This window comes from Ursus maritimus, unplaced genomic scaffold (genome assembly GCF_017311325.1).
Source record: "Ursus maritimus isolate PB19 unplaced genomic scaffold, ASM1731132v1 scaffold_21, whole genome shotgun sequence".
Taxonomy (NCBI): Eukaryota; Metazoa; Chordata; class Mammalia; order Carnivora; family Ursidae; genus Ursus; species Ursus maritimus.
The window spans coordinates 50,030,182-50,055,520 of record NW_024424564.1 but is presented as its reverse complement, the minus strand read 5'-3'; the positions used below and the strand labels follow the sequence as shown (position 1 = coordinate 50,055,520).

General features: G+C 61.6%; 3 protein-coding genes across 5 annotated transcripts in view; 2 read left to right on the top strand and 1 right to left on the bottom strand.

The window, feature by feature from the left end:
* The window catches only part of TNFRSF13C (TNF receptor superfamily member 13C), a 3,756-nt gene extending 1,080 nt beyond the window's left edge, over nt 1-2,676 (top strand). For all 3 annotated transcript variants that reach the window (XM_040637609.1, XM_040637611.1, XM_040637610.1), the window contains exon 3: nt 2,024-2,676. In XM_040637609.1, the coding sequence (XP_040493543.1) occupies nt 2,024-2,205 (182 nt within the window). In that variant the 3' untranslated portion in view covers nt 2,206-2,676. The remainder of the gene's footprint in view (nt 1-2,023) is intronic.
* Nucleotides 2,677-12,037: 9,361 nt separating this feature from the next.
* On the top strand, nt 12,038-18,172 carry SHISA8 (shisa family member 8). Its single transcript, XM_040637065.1, is given in 4 exon segments — nt 12,038-12,573; nt 15,127-15,269; nt 15,996-16,142; nt 16,606-18,172. Coding segments are annotated over 4 exon segments (1,221 nt in total). The 3' UTR covers nt 17,001-18,172.
* Nucleotides 18,173-19,590: 1,418 nt separating this feature from the next.
* Nucleotides 19,591-25,339, bottom strand: part of SREBF2 (sterol regulatory element binding transcription factor 2) — a 57,407-nt gene continuing 51,658 nt past the window's right edge. Inside the window, exons 17-19 of the mRNA XM_040637607.1 lie at nt 23,469-23,654; nt 21,826-21,937; nt 19,591-21,346 (exon numbers count right to left, since the gene is read on the bottom strand). Coding sequence (XP_040493541.1) covers nt 21,126-21,346; nt 21,826-21,937; nt 23,469-23,654 — 519 coding nt within the window. The 3' untranslated portion in view covers nt 19,591-21,125. The remainder of the gene's footprint in view (nt 21,347-21,825; nt 21,938-23,468; nt 23,655-25,339) is intronic.

Sequence of the window (25,339 nt, the reverse complement as noted above, 5' to 3'; positions counted from 1 at the left end):
ACACACACGGCCCTGGGAAAAAGGAGTTGGGGTGGGCAGGCCACCCACTGGGTCTCGGTCTGTCTTTTCATCTGCTGGTCTGAGTCTCCCTCCTGCCTAGAATCTGGAGACTGAGTTGTCTGTCCTTGGACCCTCGGCCACCCTCCCCCCTCCCCTGCTGTGCCCTCTACTCCAGCCAGAGGTTGCTCAGTGTCACGCAGATCCGACTACGGCACTGTCTGCTTAAAGTCCTGCACGGCTCCCTGGTGCCTTCAGCCAAGCTCTTTAACCCTCAGCTGAGGACCCAGCCTGGCCCTCTGACCCAGCACTGTCTGGGCTCCTCTGTCATGCTCCCCTAGACCTCGCTCCATCTGGCAAACCTTCTCATCATTACCTCCTGTACGAAGGCTTCCTGGCCCCTCTGTGGCTGCTGCTGCCACGAGGCATTGTCTTTCCCTAGGACAGTGGGCTCTCAGGAAGCTTTTGATGAACTGAACGAGCTCTGCTTGGGAAGGGCACGAAGGGCCCCCAGAGGAGTACGCAGTTGAGGTGAGGAGGACATGGCTGGTGGGAATTGTCTGGGGCTGTGGGCTGGCCTTGGGGAGCAGGACAGAGGAGGCCACCCAGAGGTCTGTGTCGTGACTAGGGCGCCCATCCTCTATTGCCCCAGAGCAGGCCCAGGTCTGCACCCCAGCACCGACTGGGCGCTCAGCACAGGGCCCGCCCAGACAGCGTCTGGGGGTGATGGTTGAGTGGTCGAATGGAGGAACCGCAGGTAGAAAGAGAAGGTGTGGGGTGCAGGGCCTTGGGGCCCTGGCTGAGAGTGGTCCCACCCCAGCAGGCAGGAGGGTGGGGCGGGGCCCAGTGGGTGGTGGCCCCTCCCGGTTTCCTCCTCTGGCAGCTGAAGCCAGACTCAGTCCCCGCTGTGTGTAAGGCAGCATGGGCAGCAAGAGAAGAGGTGCCAGAAGCCTGCGGGGCAGGGACGGGCCGGCCCCCACGCAGTGCGTCCAGGCCGAGTGCTTTGACCCTCTGGTTCGAAACTGCGTGGCCTGCAAGCTCTTCCGGACGTCAGAACCTAGACCGGGTAAGAGTCCACCCACTCCGCCCGCGGGTCAGCGGGGCAGCCCCGGAGAGGAGGAGGGTCCCGCTGCCACTGCCGGAAGGTGGAGCTGCAGGCATGGCCCCCACCTGCCCCAGGATGGGGAGGGGATGCGGTGACCGGTTTGATGCGGGGGTGGAGGGGCTGTAAGCAGGGGCCTGGAGTGGGGCCGCACGGTCCCCACGTGGCCCTCACCGCTCCCTCTCCCCTTCCCCTCTCCCACCTCCCGGCCCTCCCTCCCTCCTGGCCCAGCCTCGCCTCCTCCAACCCTTCCCCTCCCCGCCGTCCCTCCCCTCCGCCCCTGCCCTACCTCCCGTCCCCGCCGCCAGCAGCCGGGGCCAGCAGCCTAGCGCCGGGGACGGCGCTGCAGCCACGAGTCGGTGGGCCAGGGACCGCGCCGGGCCGAGAGCGGCGCTGCCGCTGCCCGCGCTGCTCTTCGGCGCCCCGCGCTGCTGGGCCTGGCGCTGGCCCTGGTCCTGGTGGGCCTGCTGAGCTGGAGGCGGCGGCGGCGGCGCTGCGCGCGGCGGCTCCCCGGGGGCCCCGGACCCGCACGCGCACCCGCACGGAAGTTCCGCGGTGGGAGGCAGACTGGCCCGCCCGGGCGCGGGGAGGCCTGCAGCGCGGGCCGGGCTCTGGGGCGGGCTCTGAGGCCCTCGGGCTGAGTCCCGGGACGGACACCACGCTGGCCTCCCAGCGCTGTCCGAGCAAGAGACCCAGGCTCCCGCGCTTCTCCTTTCCGCCCGCACTTGCCATTTCGCCAGCCCCCTCTGCGCTTCCTGTCCCGAGGCCCCATCACATGGCCGCCCCCCGCCCCTTCCCCCTGCAGGGGTGCTTCAGGACCAGTCGCTCAGTCCAGGGCTGTCCCTCCAGTGAGGGTTTCAAAACAGGGGTGGGGAAAGGCTGTGACGCGATGCTGACCTTGCATTCCCCACTTCCCCTCACCAGAACCCCTGGACAATGTCATCGTCCTCCCCCCGGGACCCCTCGATGCCACAGCTCCTGTCTGGCCTCCAACTGGAGAAGACCCAGCCAACACCCCACCTGCCCACAGCGTCCCTGTGCCAGCCACAGAGCTGGGCTCCACTGAGCTGGTGACCACCAAGACGGCTGGCCCCGAGCAACAGTAGCCTGGGAGGGGGCAGTGTCAGCCAGGGGCTTGGAGGCCGGATCTGGCTCTTCACCCCGGTGCCCACCTGCCCCTTCTCTGGGAACCACGCTGCTCTCCAGTAACCCCGCAGAACCACAGACTACAGGCCACAGGGCTCAGACGGCGTGGCGTTCTATGGCGTGTTAGCATTTGGCTTAAAATCAGACCATCTTTGGCAGCCCTTGAAGGTTGTGGCTGAGCTCCTGTGCTTTTGAGCGGCTGGGGCACACCGCGTAGGGGGCTTTCCTTTAAGTGCAGGGAAGCCACCATCAACCAGAATGAATCTAGGAAAAGGATCAAGTGGGAGGATGCTTAATTTATAGCTGGGTGTTGTATTTCTTTAATACTTGCTCTCAGAGCTGTCCTGCTTTTACCTGATGCAAATGGCAGCAATGAGTAACCAACTGACTGGTTTGCTTCAGGATTTAATACAAGATGATTTTGATTTTTACAAAGAGCCTGGATTGTGCTAATTCTCAGGTATCTGTACCCTAGGGTCAACCCTGAGCTTGGCCCAATCTTCTAGGACCTACGATGCCATTTTCGCCGTTGTAGCAGCTTCCAGAGCCCTGGGCTTGCACTTGGGAGGAAGGCTACAGCCCCTCTGGGGCTGGACTGCACACTCACGCTGACGGCACCCTGCCAAGCGTCTCTCTCAGAGGCCTCCTGGGGTCCCAGCTGCCTCCGAGGCACACTCAGCTGTACATAGGGAAAGGCCCAGGACCTTCAAGGGGCTCCTTTGTTCAGAGGCCAGAGCAGTCTTGTGGCCTTGAACCAGCTGGACCTGATGTCCCTTGAGCTCCCTCTCTCTATGGCCTGACCTCCTGAAGCACTAGGCCCTGAGAGCTGTGGTCACTTGGCCATTCTGTGCAAGCCCCTGGGGTCACCCATCATCCCAGTGGAATCGCTCCTCTGACAGCAGGGCCCCTTGCTCTGGGGCTTGGGACCGAGACCATCTCCTCGAGTTGTGGACCACGCCGTACTCAGTCAGGCGCTGCCTCTCCTGCCGACCCTCCTACACAGAGTTAGGATATCCAGACCCGGACTCTGTCCTGGACAGTCCTTGGAACTTGTCACAGGTTAGCACCTTCTGAAGGAACACGGACTAGGAGCCAGAAGATGGAGTTTTGAGGACCATCTTGTCCCACTGTAGGGCCTTGGCTGTGTTCTGTTCCATGAATGACATGCCTTTCTGCCAACCTCTCCCTGACCTGCCTAGCAGAGCTGCCTGGCAGATGCCCACCCCTCCTGCCCACCCTCTTCTCAGTCCAGAAGATGGTCTGGAGCCCCCAGGACACTGACACCCACTTTTAAGTCTTCCTAGCCACTCCCTCCCTGAATTCATCCCAGGTGCCCCTTCCCGTAAACTGCCAGGTGGCTGGGGCGAGGTCAAGTGACTGGCAGTCGGCAGGAGGGTGGGCAGCAGGCCCAGAATGGGCCCAGACCTCCACTCCACTTCATCTCAGGACTGGGGAGTCTGTGCTGTTCCTGGCCACCTCTGACTCCCACTTACCTTTTCCACTGCAGCCAGGGGCTGGGCCCTGGAGGTAAAACAAGTGGATTAAAAAAAAAAAAAAGTGGGACCCCTCTTGGGTCCAGACATGCGAACCTCTGCACCACTGTGTCCCAGCCAAACCCCAGCTTCCCCTCTGGTCTCGGTTTCCATTTCTGAAAAATGGGGGGGGGGGGAGGTTGGATGCAAAGTGCTTCTCTGGACCTGTGGCCCTCAGAGGAGGACTTGAAAGAACCTTAAAGGATCCTTGTCTGCACCGCTCCATTTTACAGATAAGAAAAGTGAGACCCAGAGAGGGATAAGACTTGCCATCATTGCCATCCAGCAAATAACAGAAGGGAGGTTCCTTGAGGAACAACCAGGAGCTGAGGGGGGGGGGAGACATGGGCAAGGAGGGGTCTCCCCCAGCCCCCCGGGGAAAGCACCTCCCCACTCAAGGGCCTTCAGTCTCTGGCTCTGTGTCCCAGGAAGTGTTTTCTAAGAAGCCTTCATGTTACTGCATTTGATCTTAATGACAGCACCTGGAGGGGGGGGGGGTAAGGTTTTATTTATTCACTGGAGAGAGAGACTGAGAGAATGAGTGGGGGGAGGGGCAGAGGGAGAGGGAGAAGCAGACTCCCCACTGAACAAGGAGCCCCGACACAGGGCTCCATCCCAGGACCCTGAGATCCTGATCTAAGCCCAAGTCAGATGCTTAACCAACTGAGCCGCCCAGGCGCCCCTTGTTTGCTTTTTAAAAAGTTTTTTTATTAGAAAAAAATCGAGACATAGGGGCACCTGGGTGGCACAGCAGCTAAGCGTCTGCCTTCGGCTCAGGGCGTGATCCCGGCGTTATGGGATCGAGCCCCACATCAGGCTCCTCCGCTATGAGCCTGCTTCCTCCTCTCCCACTCCCCCTGCTTGTATTCCCTCTCTCGCTGGCTGTCTCTGTCAAATAAATAAATAAAATCTTTAAAAAAAGAAAAAAGAAAAAAATCGAGACATATATTCCGTAGACACTTTGGAAAGTTCAGGGCAGTAACCCAGGGTGGAGTCTATGGAGAAATGACCCATAATCCTGGGTGGGTTCTCCTGAGCAATTGTAATCATTCTACACACATAAATTCAGATCTTGGCTGTCATATTTGGTGAGTTTTCTCTTGTCTTTCAACACTTCGCCAACAAGGTTTTCAACATTTGTAAAGTTTTCCGCTTGGGCACTGGTGGTTTCTGGCTTTTACTGTTGTAGCTGAAGCAGCAGCACCTCCTTGACGTAAATCTTTGCCTGAGTTTTTTTATGGCCGCTGTTGGTTGAACTAATTTCCCGAAAATCTGGATCAGTTCATGTCCATGAACAGGGATTAGATGTCCCATTTTGCAGGTAGGAAAAAAGAGGCCCAGGAGATGAAACGATCTGGCCCGAGCTGCAGTACTCCCATTTGCCAGGGTGGAGCTGGGCTAGACAGAGGCTCCTGCCGCTGCCCGGAGTGCCTGTCCAGAAGGTCATCGGCCCAGGTGCCCTCCTTGGGGGCGACTGACTCGGGATCTAGTCCAGGCTTTACTCCTTGCTTTCATCACTCCTCAAAGATTTCTCTCCCCAGCCTGTCTCTTCCTACTGGAAAAGGGACCCAAGGTAGACTTTGGAAGAACTGCTGGTTGGGGTGGGAACCTAGGGAAGCAGTTCCCCTCCCCTCAGCCTGTGTTTCTGGCCAGTTTTTCCTGAAGGAGGGTCTGGTTTCCCGGAGGTCCCCAGGGCCCAGGCAGGTGGAGGCGGTGCTGGCCAAGTCTCAGTTCCTCCTGGGGCTTCCTGCAGGCACCTTTCACTTCCTGCCCAGCAGCCCCTGGCTCTGGGCTCAGGGTGGGGGTGGGGAGACCCAGCTGGGGAGGCCAGGGAGGAAAGACCTGACCCCTTACCTCCCGCTGTCTCGGCAAGGATGGCCCCAAGCAGCCCTTCCCTTTAGAAGCTGCTGGCATCTCTCTCTGAGCCTGTCTCCTCATCTTCAAGATGGAGCCCAAGGGCCAAGCAGCTTTCGGAGATTAAAGAGGTCATGTGGCAAGTAGGGTCTTACCCTGGAGTGCCTCCACCTCATTTCCCTGGGATGCAGACACTTCCCACCCAGAGTCACCAACACGCAGAAATTCCTCTGCAAAGTGAGTTTCCCAGAGCCGGTCTACCACTCATCCATTTATTTACTGCCCCATCGATCACACCAGATCTAACACCCCTGTTCTGGGCCAGGGCCATTCTGGGCAATGCTTGGAGGTCAGCCCCAGGCCCTGCCATTAGGTCCTGGTCCAGTGGGAGAGAAGGAGCGGGACGCAATGACAGGTCAGGGTGATCCCTGCCAGGCTCAGGGAACGCCCAAAGCAGAGGGTTGACTGATCCAGCATCTCAGGAGTGCTTCGAACAGTAGGAAGTATGCCCTGAGTCTTGCCCAGTTTTCCTGATGAAAGGAGCAGAGAACAGGCATTCTTGGCCCAGGGGACTGTGCACAGGTGCAGAGGACAGGGCGCAAAAGGGTCAAGAAGCAGGGTGCAGGGGCAGGGGAGCTGGAGGGGTGGGTACGCTGGCCTCGGAGTGCCCGGTGAGGCTGTGTCAGAACCTTTCCTGTGCTCACGCCTTACCCCTCGGCACAGGGCGGGCATCCCTCCTCAGGGAACCCTGGGTGCTTCTCCAGCCCCACCATTTAGAGTCTCACCGGACCCCTCTGGCGCTCCTCCGGGCACGGGGCGGGGGGCGCAACTCACGCCCATTTGCTCTTTTTTGGGTGGCTCAGGCCACATTCTTCCTCACCCAGAGCTGAACTCTGCCCTCTCTCCAATCTGTGCCCGCTCCCCAGCTGCCTGGTCCGGACCCGGGACTGGAGGTGGGGGTGGGGGAGGAACGACTGCCCAGGGTCCCGCGGAGGGAGGGGCGGGGAGGGGCGGGGAAGACACAGTTGTCCCTGTTCCTGGCCTACCCTCTTTCCCGGGACTCTGTAGGGCGGGGCGTCTGCCCAGGCAACGCTACAGGGATCCCGGGGCCCAGAGGGCCGCTGAACCGCCCTCTCCCTCCCCTGAGCTGCAGGGAATCAGGGATCCCGAAGATGACTCCGGGGCAGGCGAAAGTGCATCTCCGCAGCTTCTGCGGTCAGCCCAGCAGGTGGCACCTAGACCTGCGGCCGCCCTGCGCGGGGAGCGGGGGCTGCAGGACGGAGGGGGTGGGGACAGGGCGAGAGGCACGGCTGGGGGCGGGGTCAGGGAGGGAGGCGGGGCTGAAGGACCCCAAGCCTCCCGGGAGTAGGAAAGGGGCGGGGCCAGGGCCTGCCGATGTAGTGGGTTCAAGGCGCAGGGGCGGAGAAAGGGCGGCACCTGGTGAGCGGCGGGACCAACACCACCAGTACCTTCTCCAAAACCTGGACCTCCACCCTCACGCGGGGTTCCTTCGTTCCAGAAGAGGCTTGGATGCAGCGCATGTCCCCGGCTTTGGAGCGACGTGTCTATGTCGAGGGACGCAGAAAACGCCTCCCCCCTACCCCCGGGCTGTGGGCTCGGAGGTGACCTCAGAATCGTGTCCAGGAACGGGCAGGCGGGCGGAACAAGGAGGACCTGTTCCGGGAGGGTGGACGCGCTATGTGGCCTCCGCTGAGCCCTGTCCTCTCTGAATCTATTCCCGTCGTAGGGACTTAGGGGCCAGCTCCAGATTTGCTTGTTCACTGAGGCCTTTGGAGGGTCCTGAAGGGGGAGACTCCTGAGGGTAATCAGGGAATTCCAGCTGTGATGTCTGCAGCGCGACGCCCTGAGGCAGGGGAGGGGAGCTCTTGGGAAAGGGTGCCCGAAGAATTGGGACTGGAGGCTCAGCCCCAGCTCCCAGCACCACTTCCCCCCATGCTGCTCCCTCATGACCTCAGCCTGGGTGCCCCATCCCTCCCACAGGCAGCTGGAGCCTGAGTCACGAGCTGCCTCTTGGGGAGACAATGGAGCCGCGGGCCCTCCCCTCCCCACCCGCTCCCGGTACTGGCATAGGCATCTACGCGAGCAGGGAGTCCATCATTCTCTAGAATCTCTGCTTTTTGGGTAACCCTCTGTCATGGAAGAAATGGAAGCAAAATGGGCTTGGGAATGTGACTGTTGAAGCTTACGAGTGGCACCCATAGTGGCAATCACCATCTCAGCGCCTCGGTGGGGGGACCTCCCACCAGACAGCATGTTTCTCCGTGGGGGCCCCGTTGGCTTCTCTCTGCAGCCTGGCCAAAGAGACGCTAGCTGAAAGGAAACGGGCCTAGAAAGGTTGACTGGTCCTATTAGGGCAGGAATTCCAGCCCACCTTAGTCTGGCTCCAAAATGAAGGATAAGTAGGAGCTGTCAGTGTGAGGGCCTGGAAGGGTGCTCCAGGAGCAGAGAATAGCCTGTGGAAGGCCAAGGGGCTCCTGCAGGAGTCAGGGCGCATCGGGCATCATCAGGCATTAAGTGTCTTATCAGGGTGTAGGAACACTTTGCTGGGCTCTGGGCTGGGACCGTCCAACTGCTCTCTCTTTTCTTATGAAACTGGCCAGAAGGAGGTTTGGGACTCACAGTGCAGGTCCCAAGGCGGACCCTGGTTCTTCCTGGCTGTGCGCCAGTGACAGCAAGTCATTTCCGCTCTCTGCGTTTTGGGTTTGTCTCTAGGAAATCCCCAATTCCCAGGCCCAGGGCTGGGCAGGCTGGTCACTGACCCACAATCTAAAATGGGGACACTGAGGGGCGCATGGGTGGCTCAGTCGTTAAGCGTCTGCCTTCAGCTCAGGGCGTGATCCCAGAGTCCTGGGATCAGTCCCACATCGGGCTCCTCCGCTGGGAGCCTGCTTCTTCCTCTCCCACTCCCCCTGCTTGTGTTCCCTCTCTTGCTGGCTGTCTCTCTCTCTCTCTCAAATAAATAAATAATAATAAATCTTTTTAAAAATTAAAAAAAATAAAATGGGGACACTGAGGCGCATCCTGGCTTTCCCTAATGTCCATGACCTCTCAGGACCTTGAGCCTTGCACAGCCAGAGCTGGGCACCAGACAAGGGTTCAACAGTGGAGGAAGAACGTGTGTGCACAGGAACATCCACACGGACACACGTGTGCACGCACACGTCCACGGTGGAAGGAAGGCCCTCATACCCAGGCTGGCCCCAGGCATGCACTCTCGCTCACATTCGGGAGCACACGTAGGCACCCTCACACTCAAGCTGCCAGCACTCAAAGCTGGGGGCAGGGCAGGTGCCCTTCAGGCACAGAGACACGGCTCCTCTGCCCGCCCCTGGGGCTCGCTGCAGATGCCAGGGGTTATTTTAAGCCTGGATCAATAGGCGATTTTTGGTGACACAGGCTTGGGGGTGGCAGGCAGAGGAGACAAGAGGCGGGTGCTCTGGTACCTTGCTGTGGACAAAGACCCCAGGGTCCAAGGAGGGTAGCCTGGGCCAAGGGGTCACTCCTCAGCTGCGCTACTCCATTTCGAGATCCCCTTGCCCAGCAAACGGTCAGGCACCTGAGGGGCAGTGGCAGCTGAATGAATGGCCAGATCCCAGGGCTCAGTCTGTCAGCCGAGGTCTGTCTCTGCATTTGTCCCCCCACCCCCACCCCCCCAGGCTGTGTGTTCATATTGAGAGGGCATAAGTGCCTGGCATAGGCCTGGTAGATGTGGGCATCTATGGTTGCTGGCTGACCACCGAGGCAGACTGAGATGGAGCGGAAGCCATGGATGTGGGGAAGAGCTGGAGGCTGGACTTTAGTCGAGGGGTGGGGAGGGGGCTGGAATTCAGGATCCAGCTCCTTTACTGGACAAACGGAGATTATATATATATATATATAAAATACATATGTGATCATATATATGCTATATAATTATATATATGTGTGTGTGTGTATATATATATATACATACACACACACATACGCACATATCATAGATATTGGACCTGATGGCAGCAACATGGGGTAGAATCCCAGCAGAGCACCCAATGATATCAGGACAGTGGGGTAAGAGAGGGGCCCCGGGAAGGGACATAACCCAGGGAGGGGCACTGGGAGCTCTGGGCCCAGTAGGGTCATCCTACCTGGGAAGAGGCCATGGTCCCAGGGGAACAGAGACAAGCCTCTTTAAACCTAGTGCCCAGCCCTAGGGTGAGAAAGGGGAAGAAGCAGTCACCCTCGGAGCCCGAGTAACCGAGAGGGCAGCTTCGCAGGGCGTGGTGCGGGCACTGATACAAATCGGACAGTTGGCGACCTGCAGTCCCTTTCTAGGACTACCCCCCCCCCCGCCCCCAGGAAGCAGGAATGGCTGCACCAGAAAGTATGGCGACTAAGTTCTAAACAGAATAACAAACGGAAAGTTTGACAGCAAAAAGCAAAGTAAAAAGGGGCCACTAAAAAACAGTATGTAAAGTGGGGCATATTTTAGCCTCAGTTGTCGCTGGTGATGGGATTAAGGCGATTTCACTTCATTGCTTTGCTCATCTAATTTCTTGGTCTCTGAAATCGCGATAGTCTAACGCGGCAGGGTTCTAAGAGGATGGGAAGAGTGCTGTGGGTGAAGGAGGAGGGAGCAGGCTATCCTGGACTGGACACAGGAACGACCCTGAGGAGGGAGGGCCTCTCAGCACTAATACCTGAAATTAGCCCGTCAGCCCCTCATCCCGGCAACACACGGATTTGATCCTCCTTTAAATGTAAATCCTTTTCCTTCTTCCTCCTTCCACCTCCTCCATCTTTATAAGCTGATCCCAGTGGCCACCGAGTGAAGACACGATGCAAGGGGGGAGCAGAGAGAACCCTAGGAGCCCAAATTTTACAAAAACTAGAGGCTAAAGTCACATCATTCATTCCTTCATGCAGCAGATGTGACGCTGTGTGGGGACACTGGGGAGAAGTGGACACCCAGCCCTTGCTCTCCTGGTGCTCCCATCTGGACAGTGGGAGGCACCATGTTGGCCCCTGCCTCCTGGAAAGGGGGGATTATGAATCTGCCCACCATCCTCCTCCCCGAAGAGTTTTTGATGTAAATATGAGAAACTGAGGCAGAGAGAAGCAAGGCGCCACGGCTTGGTCACATTTTCTAGTTAAAACCAGTTTCGAAAACACCATAGAAGGGCTCCGCGCTAGGTCCAAGTTCCGAACCGCCTTCCGCCCCCTTCTCCCCCGGGCGGGCAAGAGGACCCGGGCGTCCTTCGGGGGGGCGGGGCGGAGGGTCCGTCGACGCCCCCGCCCCCTGGCCCGGCCCCGCCTCCCTCATCTGGGTCAGGGTCCAGCCCAATCTCCTCCCCCTCACACCTGGGTTAGAGCTCCCGGGAGGATGCGGACCAGGCCGTGCCCATCGCCATAGAAGTGGGGGACACCCAGGGCCCCAGTCCGGGTTCCAAGAGGTTTTGGGACCAGGGCGTGCGCCCCGCTGCTAACGCTGCGCTCCACGCGGCGCGGAGAGGACCAATACTTGGCGCTCTGCAGCGGCTCTGCCCTAGGTTTCCTTCCCATTTGAGAGGCGGGAAAATCGAGGCGCAGAGCGGGGAAAGGGCCTGACACCTGTCACACTTCTGTCTTGGTCAGAACTGACGGAGAGGATGGGAAGGAGGAAGGAGGGGTGGGGGCGGCAACGACCCTCCCGGGCCTCTCTGTCCCCTAAGTCCCCGCACCTGTAAAACAGGCGCACTCACGCGGGCCTGTGTCCGAAGTAGCAGTCCTGAGAGCCATAAACTGAAGGCCCTGGAGCTCCCAGTTCCGAGGAATGTTTCGGGGAGGCCTTCGGGGTGGGTCCCCGGTGGGGCGTCCCGGCGGCGCGGGGCCCTGCCGCGCCCCCTCCCTCTCTTCGCGGCGGCCGCGCTCCTCCCCCGGCTCTGCCTCCCGCCCGCCCGCCCTCCTTCCCTCGCTCGCTCCCTCCCCCGCCCGCCCGAGCCCGCGCGGAGCCCGAGCCGCAGCCAGAGCGCGGGCAGCGCGGAGCGGGCGGCGGGAAGGCAGCGGTGTCGGGCGGCCCGCCGCCCCCGCTAGGCCCGGGGAGAGGCCGGGGACGGCGCGCGGGCGAGGACTCGCTGCCCGGCCCCGGGGGCTTCCCAGAGCAGGACTGTCCCCGCTCGGGTCCGAAGTGAGTGCCGGCGGAGGACGCGCCCACCGGAGGTGCGGCCCCGCGAGCTCCGGGCCGTGGCCAGCGGGCTCTGGGGTCCGAGGAGGAAGGTGCAGGCCGAGGACGCGTCCGCCGGAGCCAGCGCCCGCGCGGCGGGGCCAGCGCGGTCCCTGAGGGCGCGGAGGAGCCGGCCCGGAGGCCGGGCGGCAGGGAGCCGCGGCGCGCCGCCATGCGCGGGGCGCTGTAGCCGAAGGCGCGGGCCCGATGGAGCGGGCCGGGGCGCGGGGGCTGAGCGGCGGCGGCGGCGGCGGCGGGGGCCCGCCGGGGTTCCAGCTCGCGCTCGGGCTGGCGCTGCTGCTGGCGCGGTCGCCGTCGGGCCGCGCGGGGGCCCCCGAGGCGCAGGAGCCCGCGGAGCCCGGCACGGCGGCCCCGGCTGGGGGCGACCGCTGCCGCGGCTACTACGACGTGATGGGCCAGTGGGACCCGCCCTTCAACTGTAGCTCGGGCGCCTACAGCTTCTGCTGCGGCACGTGCGGCTACCGCTTCTGCTGCCACGACGGGCCGCGGCGCCTCGACCAGAGCCGCTGCTCCAACTACGACACGCCGGCCTGGGTGCAGACGGGCCGGCCACCCGCGCGTGCCCGCGACGCCGCCGCGCCCCGGGACCCGGGCCGCGAGCGCAGCCACACGGCCGTCTACGCGGTGTGCGGCGTCGCTGCGCTGCTCGTGCTGGCCGGCATCGGGGCGCGCCTGGGCCTGGAGAGGGCGCACAGTCCGCGCGCGCGGCGCACGGTGACCAGGTGAGCGCGCTCCAGCCGGGGCCCGGGGCCGGGGTCCCTGCCCGCCCCACCTGGACCGTCCTTCCCGACCGGTGGGCGCCCCCTCGCCATCCTTCATCCTTTCCGCCCGTCTGGAGACTCTGGTCCTCTCAGCAGCCCCCTCCTCCTGGCTTTTCCCTTCTGTTTCTGTCTCCAGGTCTTTTACTCCCCCCACCCCCACTTCAGGGAGGGAGACAGCTGATACCGTCTCCCTTGACCTTCCGGAGGGAGCTGAGTGCCGAGCCCTCCTCTCCCGCGGCTCCCTCCTCCTCCGGAGTGGGCGGGAGGGCTGGTCGTCCTGGACAGAGGGCACAAAGACCGGGCACCCAAGAGAGGGGGCCTGAGCCCCACTAGTGTAGGGTGGGGGGCATAGGCTGATGTAGCGTTGGACGTCTTAGGCCCCCAGGGCAGGGAAGGGAAGGGGCATTTTCTGTAGCTCTCTTGGGTCTCTCCCCTCCTGCTTCTTTCCCCACTCTCCCCGCCCTTCCACCTCACCCCCATAGCTGTGACTCAGGCCTGACCTTCTTTCCCTGGGGAGAAGGCCTCCCCACCTACTCCACTCAGTACATCCCCCCATCGCAGACAGGGGTCAGGGTCTCTCCCTGTGTAGGAAGACGCTGGAAATGTGGGGGACACAGGTTCATTGTCGCTGAGGCCAGGACAGGTGCTAGCTGAGTCTCAGGTTTGTGTGAAGTGGGGTCTACAAATGGGGTCTCAGCTCTAATGGGGACTCTGGGATTCTGTGTCCTCATCCTGGAACTCTCACCCCCACCCTCGCACGCTCACTTGCCCCCAATCACCCCCCTGTGTTGGGGCCTGTGTCCTCCTCACCCAGGACTGGGCTCCCTTGGGTGTGTTTCACACTGGTATTTAGAGGTGACAATAAAGAGACGCCCCCATGCCTGGGTAGGCCAGGTATGGATGCTTCCCGCCTCCTAGACTTCAGGGGCAGGGGATGAGGGCTTCCTGGGCATTCCATGGCACCGCTGTCTCCCACAGCTGCAGGGCAGAGCTGGGAGTGGAGCCCTGGCCTCAGCTACTGTGCTGCCTTGGCAATGTGGAGGCCCTCATCCTGGGTCCTGGATGCTGTGGGGGCAGGTCCTGAGTCCCTCATGTGGGGCACGGAGGAGGAGACAGGGCATGTCCTTGACTAGAGTGGGACAGCTGGAGCTTAGAGGGGGTGGCTGGGCCCCCTAGCTGATATATTCACCATATGCAGAGCCCACTTCATCCACAGGGGACGGGGAAGCAGGTCTGGTGATGTTTCAGGAAGAGCTGGCCCACCCGTGTTGTGCTGTGTGGCCCTGGCCAGTCCTTTCCTCTGTCTGGCTTCAGCTCCCATGTGCCCTGCCTCTTTTTTCTCCTCTGGGGAGATCTGGAACCCAACTTAAGCTCATGTGTGGGTGTGCGCTGAACCCCTGCCCACCCGCGGAGTCTCACCCTTAATTCCACTATGTTGAAGTTGATGAAGCCTGAGCTTGGACGGGAGCTGGAGTCTGTTCCTAGAGAAAGTTTGTGCGGAGGCCCAGAGGCATGAAAATTACTCAGGTGTTTGGGAGAGCTGGCTGCTGGGTGTTGGTGCAGAGCTGGGACCACAGGGGTGGGCGGCGGAGGGGTGGGTAGGGCAGGGGTGGGCAGGGCTTGAAGATCAGCTCAGGCGGGTGTCCAGATCCTGCCACATTGCAGCCAGACAGCACCTACCCCAGAGGGCCCACCTCTAGTGTGCTTCCTCGTGCTTCAGCCATCTGAGACCCCAGCCCCAGAGGGAGGGAGGGTCAGACTACGCCAGAGGAAAATCATGGATTCTGAGCACCAAAGGCAGCTGGGCTGGAGGCTGGGTCTGGTTGTCTGCAGGGAGGGCTCAGTCAAACGCTGTCGCACCTGGGTGGGGCCGGGTGTCCTGATGCTAGGGAGGTGGCTGCCCAAGGTCACATAGTCTTAGGTGCTGGGCTGCCACTATGGGATCTCCTGGCTGCTCCCTCCCCTTATCCGTCTGTCCTCCCCTCCAAGCCTGTGTGGCAGCTTTGTCCTAGGACTCAGCAGAAGCCCCTGCTGCAGGAAGGGATTTAGGTTGGCAGGTAAAGAAGGTGTTCTGGAAGAGGAGGGATTCTGGTGGGGTTTGAAGAAGGAGTAGGAGTTTTGTGGAAGAAGGTGGAGGAAAACTGTCGGCACAGGGAGCTTCACGAGCCAAGTCCAGGGGCCTGTTACCCTCGCAGCGCTTTCACTGGGAGAGGAGGCTCAACTCCTTCGGGTCTTGGAGAATGGACTCTGGGAGCGGGGACGGCTTTGAAAAACAAGATAGTACTGGTGACACACACGTGACCCCATTAGAGTTTCCTGACCTGCTCTGGAAGTGACCAGGTTGGGGAAACCAGATGTGGAAACTTGATGTGTAAGGTCAACCACAGGGCAGAAGGGAGGCCCAGAGAGGTCAAAAGAGTGACAGAGTGGAGAGGCTGGCCTTAGATAGGCCAGGCCTGGCCAGTGGGGAAGCAGGAGGTTGGGAGGCTGCTTCTCATCACTCTTTCCCCACAGGACACTCACCGAACTTCTGAAACAGCCGGACCCCCAGGAGCCACTGCCTCCACCCCTGGGCCCACCTCTGGGTAGCTGTGTCCAGGTGCAGATGGGTGATGGCCTGCCCCGGGGCTCCCCCAGCAACACAGGTGTGTAAGCTGGTGGACCGGCATAGGGCGAGCTACCGCACAGGGCCTCCCTTGTCTGATGTGGGCCTGGGAGCAGGGGAAGGCGTGTGCTGAGGGGTAAGAGGCTCTTAGCTGGCTGCCACCTCTGCAGGTGTGTGAGTGGGGGCTGGGTAAGCCAGTCAGCTCCCCCTGGTGAAGAGAGGCCCTCTGAGGTGTCCTGCAACTTCCACTCGGTGAGGAAGTTTCCAGATTCAGGGATCCCTGGCTCAGGCTGTGGTTCTAGGCCTTGGCTCAGTGCTCTGGGGTCTGCCTGGCACCAGCCTGTGGACTCCTGTGGGCCTTTTTCTCCAGGCTGGAGCCTCCCTCTTGGCGTCTTGCTGGTGAGGCAACCTCCCCTCCCTTCCCTTCCCTTCCCCTCCCCTCCCCTCCCCTCCCCTCCCCTCTATGGGTTCTTATTCTCAGACCTTAACTCCGTCTCCTGAGAAGCAGGTCCTGGGACGCAGTGCCTGGCCCAAGCTGAACATGCTGGCGTCGTCCATGGGGCTAGCACCCACTCAGGGCTGGCTGCTGTTATCCATGTAACTGGGAGCCAGGCCCTGCTCCAGGCACTGGAGGTTCGTCTCCCAGTCTCCCCCAGGTAGCACCCCACAAGCTCTCACTGAACTGCAGTTGGGGAGAGGACAGTGAAGAGTGCAGGTGGAGAGTGTTCGCCAGTCGTCAGGCTGGGTCTCACCTTTCCCTTCCCCTTCCCCGCTCCAGACAAGAAGCGCGCCAACAACGTGCCCCTGGGGTCAGCAACACCGGGACCCCTGCGTGGCCCCAGGCTGCAGGGCAGTGGCAGCATGACGCTGCAGCCCGACTACGCCAAGTACGCCACCCTCAAGGCAGCCGCGCTCAAGGCCGCAGGTGAGTGGCCGGGGATCCCTGTGCGGGGAGCGCCGGGCGCCGCACGCCGGGTATCGAAGCTCCTAGATTACAAGGCTCGGGGTCCCGGTTCCAGTTCCACAGTTCCCAGCCTTGCGGGTCAGCGCTCCAGCCAACTTCTGTATCACACCTACGCGGCCAATCGGCTCCCGCGTCTCGGCCTCCCGTCCCTTCACCGGGCCACCCGGCTGGTGCCCCACCGCGGCAGCCAGAGCTCGGGGCGTGGAGACCCGGGTCTCCAATGTCAAGTCCCAGGCCTGCCCGCCCCCGAGCCGCCGAAGCCCCGCCCCCGAGGCCTGACCCCGCCCCGTTCCGCCCAAAGCTGAGGCCCCGCCCCTGCGGCCTGCCCGCGGCCTGCCCTCTCCCTGCCCCATCCCCGGAGTCGCTGGGGCCCCGCCCCCGGGGCCTGACCTCGCTCCCTGGCTCGCCCCCACTGTCCCCGCAGAAGCCACCCCACAGGACTTCTACCAGCGTTTTCCCGCGACCGAACCTGCCCCGCTGACCCTCCCGGCGCGGACCTCGCGACCCCGCGAGGACTTGCCCGCGCTGCTCGACGCCTGCCCCTGGGCCCCGCCGGGCTACGCGCCCCCCGCCGGCCTTGCCCCGTCGGGCCACTACAAGGCCTGGATCGCTGGCCGCCAGGCCCGGCCCGCCCCCCGCGGCCACCTGGCGGCTCAGGCCTCCCCCGCACCCCGGCGGCCCGGCCACGCGCCCCGGCGCCAGTTCAGCGCGGAGAAGCTGCCCGAGGCCTTTAGCCCACAGCCCCCCGGCCTTTACGGCAGCGCGGGCCGCGGCCCCCGGCACCTGAGCACCAACAGCAAAGCAGAGGTCACCGTGTGAAGACAGGGCCGCTGGTTCTCCCGAGCCATCGCATCTCCGGGGGCCCTCGTCTGCCTGGGGGGCGCCTTGGGCCGGTTCCGAGGGAGGAGGGGCGCCGGCTGTGGAAGGCCAGCCCTTCCTTATGCCTGCCCAAACTGGACTGGGGCCTTGGAGCCAGCAGGGCTAAGAAGGGGCCCACTGGGTAAGGCCAGTGGTTCTGTTCTCGGGGCCCTAGGGCCTGGGTTCCTCATGTAAATAAAGCCTTTTCTGTGGCTCCCATCCCTGAGAATAAAGGAGCCCCAGCTTGGCTGTGAGAGGCACTGACGGTGGAGGCATTGGTCATTGACTGGACAGACGGCGGTCCGGGCAGAGGGCACAGCATGTGCAGAGCAAAGGACTGCTCCTGAGAGCTGCCGGGCAAGTGTTCTGGGAGCCAGGGAGAAGTGGCTGGAGAGGGTAGTCAGGGTTGAATGCCAAGCTTAATGTCCACACCAGTGGGAGCCATGGGAGAGGGGGTAGTTGCGCCCCAGCCATCTCGAGGCTCCAGAGCACAGGGGAGAGGGCTGTCGGGAGCCTGAGGCCCCCTGGAGGGTCCATGCCCCTTACTGGAGGTGAGACCCCTCCGGCCAGTCAGTCACTCTACATCTTGAGTTGGTTGAGCCCGGCTGATCCTCATTGACATAATCTGGCCCTGAGCCGGCACCTGGCTTGCAGGCCACTTGGCCAGCTTGGTCCAGGGCCACCCCCCTAATGGGTGTGGGCAGTGGGCCAAGTGGACAGCTGGTGCTCAGGATGGGGGAGCCTCCTCCCAGTAGCTGCTCTGGGGGGAAAGCGAATAGGGACGCTGGACACGAGGCCTTGGCAGTGCTCCCACTGGGGGGTGCTCACACATGCTTGGCTCGGCCAGCTCTCCCCGTTCCTGCCAGGCAGGCTCCGGGTACCTAGCTGTGTCTCAGGGCATTGCCAGCAGCCTGCGTGTATGAGTTTCTTTGTGCCAGGGACGGTTGGGGAGGTTGAGGTCTGGGTAATGCTCCTCACTGTGTGACATCAACAAAGCCGCCCAGATGGGCCTCAGTTTCCCTTCTGTGTATCCTAGGCATGCTATACTGTTTTAATAACAATGGTCAGCATCTGTTGCTGTTTATTTAATCCTTATAAAACTCCATGGGTGTGTGCTCTTACAGATGAAGACACTGAAGTTTTGAGACCTAAGTAACTGGCCAAGGTCACCCAGCTGATTAGTTTAGGGCTCTTCTATCTTCTGCTACTGTGAATCTGATGAATGGCAGGCCGGGCAGTCTGGGGAAGAGGGAAGGTACGAATGTGTGTGCTGGCAGGGGTGGGGTGGGGCGGTGCTGCTCCCAGGAACAGTCTCAGATCTTCTTCCTGCTGGCAGGGCTGCCCTGAGGCCCCTCAGCCCCCAGCTCTTCACCTGGAGGAAGGCCCACCTCACTCTTCTGGCTTTTGAGGTATCCGAGGCCCAGAAGCCATGGGCCAAGAGTCCGTGGTTCTGCCTGCAGTGAGGGTCCCTAGGGCTTACAGGGGAGACAGTCCTCACACCCTCAACTGGGGGTGGGGTGCCCCAGGCCTATCCTGCAGCTGTGTAGAAAGCCGGGGGAGGAGGGTGGGAGCTGAGTCACGGAGCCTACAGAGACTCACAAAACGATCAGGTTCCCGGCCACGCACAGCTACCCACCCGGGTGACACAGGCCCTGACTGGGCTTTGCTGGGAGGTGGGTGCAACCCCTGTTTCCAGTCCCAAGGACCCTAGATCTCTGCCCCAGGGGGAGCCAGGCTGAGGCTACGGGCAGGGCCACCACTGGAAATGCTGCAGATGGGCCTCTCCTGGCTGCTCTGGCCCTTGGGACAGTGTGGCCCGCTGTGACTGCCCTTCCGAGAGGGGAGTGGCTCATTTCTCAGCCAGGCCAGGTCACAGACCTTGCTCTCCACGCCCCAGGCTCATCCCTAGGTCACTCTGGACTCTTCCTCTTCCCACCCACTGCTCCTTGTGATCTTGGCCCTCAACAGCCTCACATGGCACTTGACTGTAAACCAGTACTTTGTGTGTGTCCTATCACTGAAACTGGTCAACAGGTCTCTGGGGACTTGTCAAAGGTGGGGACTGTCATCCCTGTTGTGCACACATGGAAGTGGAACGGAGGTGAGGTCCTGCCCCAGGTGACCCAGCTGGGAAGTATGGGAGCTGGACCTGGATGTCGCTGGCGGGCCAGGAGGGGAAACTAAGGGCCAGCCCACCCGGTAGAGGAGAGATTTATCTTTGAGGGGTGAACACACACGGGCTTAGCACCCCAAATCCAAAACAACCCCTGGTGTGAGCAGCCGTGTCCTGGATACAGGGACCTCTGTCCCCAGCCCCACCTCCGGCTGCCCTTTTATCCCAGGCTCTGTCCCGCCCAGGCAGCCAGCGTGGGAAGGAAGGGGCCAGGTGTGCGGGTGGGCGAGGAAGCTCCTTCCGACTGAAACCTCCCAGGGGCCTCTCAGTGGAGTGAGAGGGGCTGTCCTCAGTCCCTGACCCACCAGAAGCCAAGCCCCGCAGCCAACTGGCTAGTCATCGCAGCGGTCACACTACACAGCCTCACACAGCTCCTGCTGGGTGGTACCAATCTGTGTTTATTGAATAGCCTACATCCAGGACACAGTGCATGATTCCATATCGAGGAAGCCATAGGTGTAGCCCCTTTTCCGTGAAAAACCACCCCCTCCCACCCCTAAACAATAATGAGAAAAGGCACGGTATATACACATGACACAAGGGCTGGCTCACCCGGGAGGGGGGGAAGGTGGGGGACAGGGGCCACAAATGACGGGGGGAGGGGCACCAGAGACAGAAAGGGGGTAAGGTCCAAGCTGAGCCATTCCAGCCTGTGCTTGGCATCAGGGGGAGCCCCTGCTGTGTGCACCCCCCAGTCTGTGCTGGGGCCCCTGCACGGGCAGGGAGGGGGGGGAAGGAAGCCCCTCTCAGCCTTGCAGCAGGCTCTGGGGTCTCAGGCAGTCCTCAGGTCCCGGTGGAAATGGCCTCGGGGGGGGGGGCACCATGCCAGGGGGATCCAGAAAAGTGGGACCACTTTTCCTCCCAGGACCCCATCAAGGCAGGGGGCCTTATTCTTAGTGTCCGCCCCAAAAAGGGGCGGGGAGGGATTGGGGGTTGGTCCCTGCCACCCTGGCTTATTTTCAGGTCAAGAATTAGGGATAAAAATAGACTACGGAGGTAGGAATTGGGGTGGGAGGGAATTGAGAACCCACGCTGAAGGCCCCTGGTCCTCAGTCCCGATGGGTAGCTTCATCTCTCCCAGCCCCCTGGGCCTACCCTGAACTTGGGCTGCCATCCCAGGGGGCGGGGGAGTGGGAAGGAACAGGACAATTAAATAAGACACCATTTATTTTTTTAAAAAATTAAAAAATAATGCCGACATTATTTCATCCAACCCCAGGCCTGCCCCCTGCCTCCCACTTGCCTCCCCAGGGCTGGGCCCCCCTCCTTCCCTGGCTGTCCTGTGTAATAAAGAGAAAACAATGAACTGGCTTTGTCAGGCACAGGGGAGGGGACACAGACCCAAGGAGAGAAAGAAAAGATGCCACAGCAACTCAGCCCTGCGTCACGGCAAACCCAAGCACACGGGTATAAAAACATCTGTATAAAAAGGGGGAAGGGGCAAGCTGGGCACAGTGCCAAGGGTGAAGCGCTCTGGTGCCCAGAGACCTATGTCCCCCACGGGGAAAGCCTGATAAAAAACAAGGAAGCAGGAAAGGGGGATGTTCGGGGAGAGAAGAGCTGCGGAGGGCTGAGGGCTGGAGGCAGGGGCCAAGCAGGTTGGGAGCCCCCTGCTGCTTTCAGGTCGGGGACTCCCCAATTCCTGCCCTGCCCTGGCTTTCCTCTCCCAGACCCAGGGGCCCCTGGACCACGGGCATCTATCCACAGCAGCTTTTGGGGCTCTGCCCAGGGGCCTACCAGGCTGAGGTGATCCAAAAGCCTCAGCAGGCGACAGCTCAGGAGACAAGGCTCATCCCACAACTCCCAGAGGGAGCAGGGAGCGAGACAGCTAGGCTGGGAGGAGGGAGAGAGACCGAGAGACAGAGGGAGGAGGGCAGGGGAGGCAGCAGGCTGAGGTGGGCAGAGCCTAGGGGTCAGGAGGCGGCGATGGCTGTGCCGCCCCCCAACTTGACAATCATCTGCTGGCAGTCGTTGCATGAGCGCCGGTCACCCGCCTTCTCCAGGGTGCGGGCCGCCTCAGCCAGCAGCACCGCCCGCTGGCCCGGGGAGGACAGGAAGGACAGGGGAAGGTGGCGGCAGGCCAGCAGGATGGCGGTGGCCCGCTCTCGCTGGCCGGGCCAGGCATCCACCTCTCCTGCGGGAATGAGGAGATACGTGGAGGAACCACTCACTGAGAGCCCTCCGGGATGCACGGGCTGTTCCAAGGGCTTGCTGTGGGCGCGTGTACTGACCCCCAGACCCACCCGGTGCGGTGGGTTCACGGACGACAGGAGAGGCACGTGGCCAGCACCCCGCGGCTAGCATTCGGTGGTGGGGTTGAGACGCACCCCACGCAGCGTGGCTCTGGGGCTTCCAGCCCGGCCTCTGCGCTGGGACGCCATCTCCAGCCCTCCCCTCCCCGCTCGAGGCTGGACCCACAACCCGACCAAGCCACGGCCTTACAGCGTTCAGGGCTCCTCCCTGGCAGCCCACGGGTCCGAGCCTCGGGCTGCTGCTGTTCTCGCACTACGTCCGAGAACACTGCAGATGAGGATACCCGCAGGGGCCCCTCCTCCCGCCCCTGCTCAGGCAGGGTCCACACCAGGCCCAGAGCCGGGGTGCAGGGAGACTCACCGTGCTTGGTGTTCTGAGCGGTTCGCCGGCGCAGGCTGTGCTCCAGCAGCTGGTGCGTGCGGGTGGGGCTGGCTCCCGCCATCAGGCGCACGGTGGCTTCATGCAGGAACACCTGGGGACGTGCAGGGGGGACACGCCTGTTCGGACCCCGGCAGATGCCTGTCCCGGCGGCCCTTTCCTCCACACGACCCTGCCCTGCCCTGCCCTCCCCATGGAAGCGACCTCTGTCCTCACTCTGACCTCCAATCCCAGCCAGACGCCTGGGGGAGCAGCAGCCTGGGGGAGCAGCAGGAGTGGGGAGCCCGGCACAGGCTGGCTGGCGGGGGGTAGCCACGAGGCTGAGCCAAGAAAGAGGCAAAGGGCTGCTCCCCTCTCCTCGTGACAAAGCGAGCGCTGACAAGCCCCCTGGGTTGGAAGACAAGAAGCCTGGGCGCAGCCTCAAGTCCTGGGGGGCTGCCTCCAGCTTGAGAACAGGCTGAGGGGAGGCAGGGGCAGCAGGAGGTGGGAAAGCTGGGCTGGCACCAGGAGGCCTGGTCCCGTTTCCTTCAGTTTCTTCAGAAAGTGAGGCCAGAAGGTTTCTAGGTGAAAGTGCAGCACTTCTGTAAATACGGGTCACCGGGGAATGGGAGGCAAGGCCTCGATCTGTAATTCCTTCAAATCTCAAGGCTCCTTTATACCTTCGTATTTCCATCTGTGGGGAGGGTCTTGAGTGCCACCTGGGAAGGCCACGGGGGGAGCCACTAAAGAGTGTCAGCGGCGGGGAGGCAGGACAGAAATGGTGTTTCACGAGGAGGCCGTTGATGCCAGCCATGCCCCGAGCAGATGAGAGGGCCCCGAACCTTGGGGCCTACTTCTGCTTTACCCAGCGGCGGGTGGGTCACCAGTGATCACGTGTGTTTTGTCCACTGTCCGTCCTGGCTCACTGCACACAGGAGCCACAGCGTGACCCTGTGAGGGCCCAAGGAGAAGGCAGCCTCGCTCTTTCGTGCCCTTCCCCTCTCACTGACACTCTGGCCTTCTCACTTGAGTTTTTAGAAAATAATTCAGGCAAAAACATGTTGAGTACATTACTCTAATTAGCAATAAAAATCAAACAAGCAAGGAAACTATTTGGGTCCAATATGCCCAATTATACAGCCACCCTCAGAGACTTCTCAGACCCTGTGGCCATCACCAAGGGGATGTTATGTGCAGTCACACAGCAGAACCAAAGCCCCCGGCGGCTCAGAAAAAGAATTAAATGAAGTTCTAGGGAGCTTCTGTCACTCTGACACTAGTCAGAAAAACCAGAGGGAGCTTCTGTCACTCTGACACCAGTCAGAAAAACCAGAGGCGAGCTCTGTGCGTGCCCTTCCCAGCCATCCCAGGGCCAGGAGCTCCTCCCATCCTAGCGTTGGGCAGGTGAGGTCACTCTGTGCCGGCCCCTGCCTGGGGGCCACGTGGCCTGCTCGCCACCATGCCCCTTGGGCTGGCATACAGCAGGCACTCAAGTAACACAAGCAGAAGGGACACAAGGCACCCGGCCCGGCGCTTGACAGGCTAGCTGGCAGACCTCAGAGGACCGACTCTGCAACCCCACACTGGCGCCCCACCGGGCTCCAGGGCCCCCCTCTGCCCTCCCCTGCCGGCCGGCCGGGCCTCACCTTGCGGTACGCTGGGCGGAAGCTGTGTGCCAGCCGGCGCAGGCTGCCCAGGTCCCGCTGGAAGCCGGCCAGTTCAGTGCCTGATGCATGGTACGTCTCGCCCAGGGCCTGGCTGGCTCCCGCCTGCTTCTGCCAGAGTGCTGTCCTCAGTGACAGTAGCAGGTCACAGGTCAGCAGCTGGACCACCTGTGGAGTGAGCCACCAGGGAGGAGACAGGTGACTGGCCTATTGCTGGGACAGGGATCCCCGAACTATCAGGTGCTTCCCAACCCGACACTTGTCAGTGCCGGGAGGAGGAGAGAGTCCCAGAGGGGCAGCAGCCTGGAAGACATGCCACAGGGAACAAGAGAACAGCTCAAGGGCGAACTCGGGCTCACGGCATCTGGTCCTTTCCGTGGCCGTAGGTGGGAGATCTGTTCTTCCCATTCTGTGGGGAAGGAAGTGAGGCCCAGAGAGAGGCAGTGGACACACGTGGCAGGTGCAGGAATAAAACCCTCGGGGAGCTGACAGGAAGGCACAGGCTCCTTCCCACCTCATAGGAGCCCCGCTGGCCTGGAGGCTGAGGTATGCAAAAGGTGCCACGGCCCTGCCCCTCAAGTAGGGTCAAAGGGCCTGAAACGGAAGCATAGCCAGGAGATGGAGGAGGGGAAGGAGAGGCTCACGTCAACAGAAGGCAGCCAAAGGCTTGGCCTGAGTGGTCCCTGGGGTTGAGGAAACAGGAGTCTGAGAAGGTGGAACCACAGAGCAGTTGAATGCTTGGGTTTAGACCCACAGACCTAAATCAATTGTAGTTTTGCCACCGACTAGCACACGACTGAACCTCTTGGCCTCAGTCTCCTCATCTATGAAATGGGCACCACAAGGCTGTTGTGTTTCATGAGAGCACTGTGTGTGTGCCCCACGCCCGGCCTTGGGAAGCACTGTCAATGCCAGCCGTTACGAGGCATGGATGATTCATGAGTGGGGGCCTCAAGTACTGTTGTCTGCACGGCACTGACGAGGCTGGGCCGCCTGCCTGGCTCCCGTCAAGACCAGGGAGCACTGAGGGTGAGAAGACAGCTCAGTCCTTTTTGAGAGGAGTGACATGTGGCCCTCTGGTTCAGATGGACTCCCCCAGAACATTCCCCTTCTTGCCCCTTCGCCAGGGCACTGGACGCACCCTGGACCCTGCCTCATGCCTTCCTGGCGTCCTGACCCTTTGCCACAGTGTTTCTGGCTGATGACAGCCTGAGGGGGACACGGATGAGGCCTTCCTCTTCAAATGAAATCTGACATTTTTAAGAGGTGAGCGTTGGGGGGAGCACCAGGGGGTGGGGGTAGCAGCCTGGGCTGGATTCTGTCCTTCGAGGGATGGCAGGCTCCATGGGTCTCCTTCTTCTCGGCCCATTCTCCCCTATAGAACTGCCACCTGGGAACCCCAGCCCCACACGTGCCACGGCCTCTTCCGCGTTCCCCAAACTCAGCTGAGACTAGCTGGTTTTCTCATGAAGACAAACTCTACAGACCAGCAGAGGAGAGGCATGAAGTGAGAGGTGGCTCCTCCATGAGCCTTTCTCCTGGGCCCTCTCTGCACATCGCTTGTCCTGCAGGGCTGGCAGGCTTCCTGGGTTCCCCCCAGTATCTGAGGCCCTTGACCACCTCGAGCTGGAAGTGCCCGGCTGGACACTTGGGACCAAACCTCAGTGAGGGTCTTAGAGCCTGACCCTCCAGGTCATAGCTCGTCCCTCCCTTTGTGGAGTGAAGCCACGCTCCTGAGTGAGCAGACGACGTTTCACTTTTACTTGTGCGCACTCCGCCCCTCCCCTCTGCCGGGACGGCCGTGCTTTGGGATCCAACAGTGACAGCACGGGGGGGGGGGGGGGGGGGGGGGG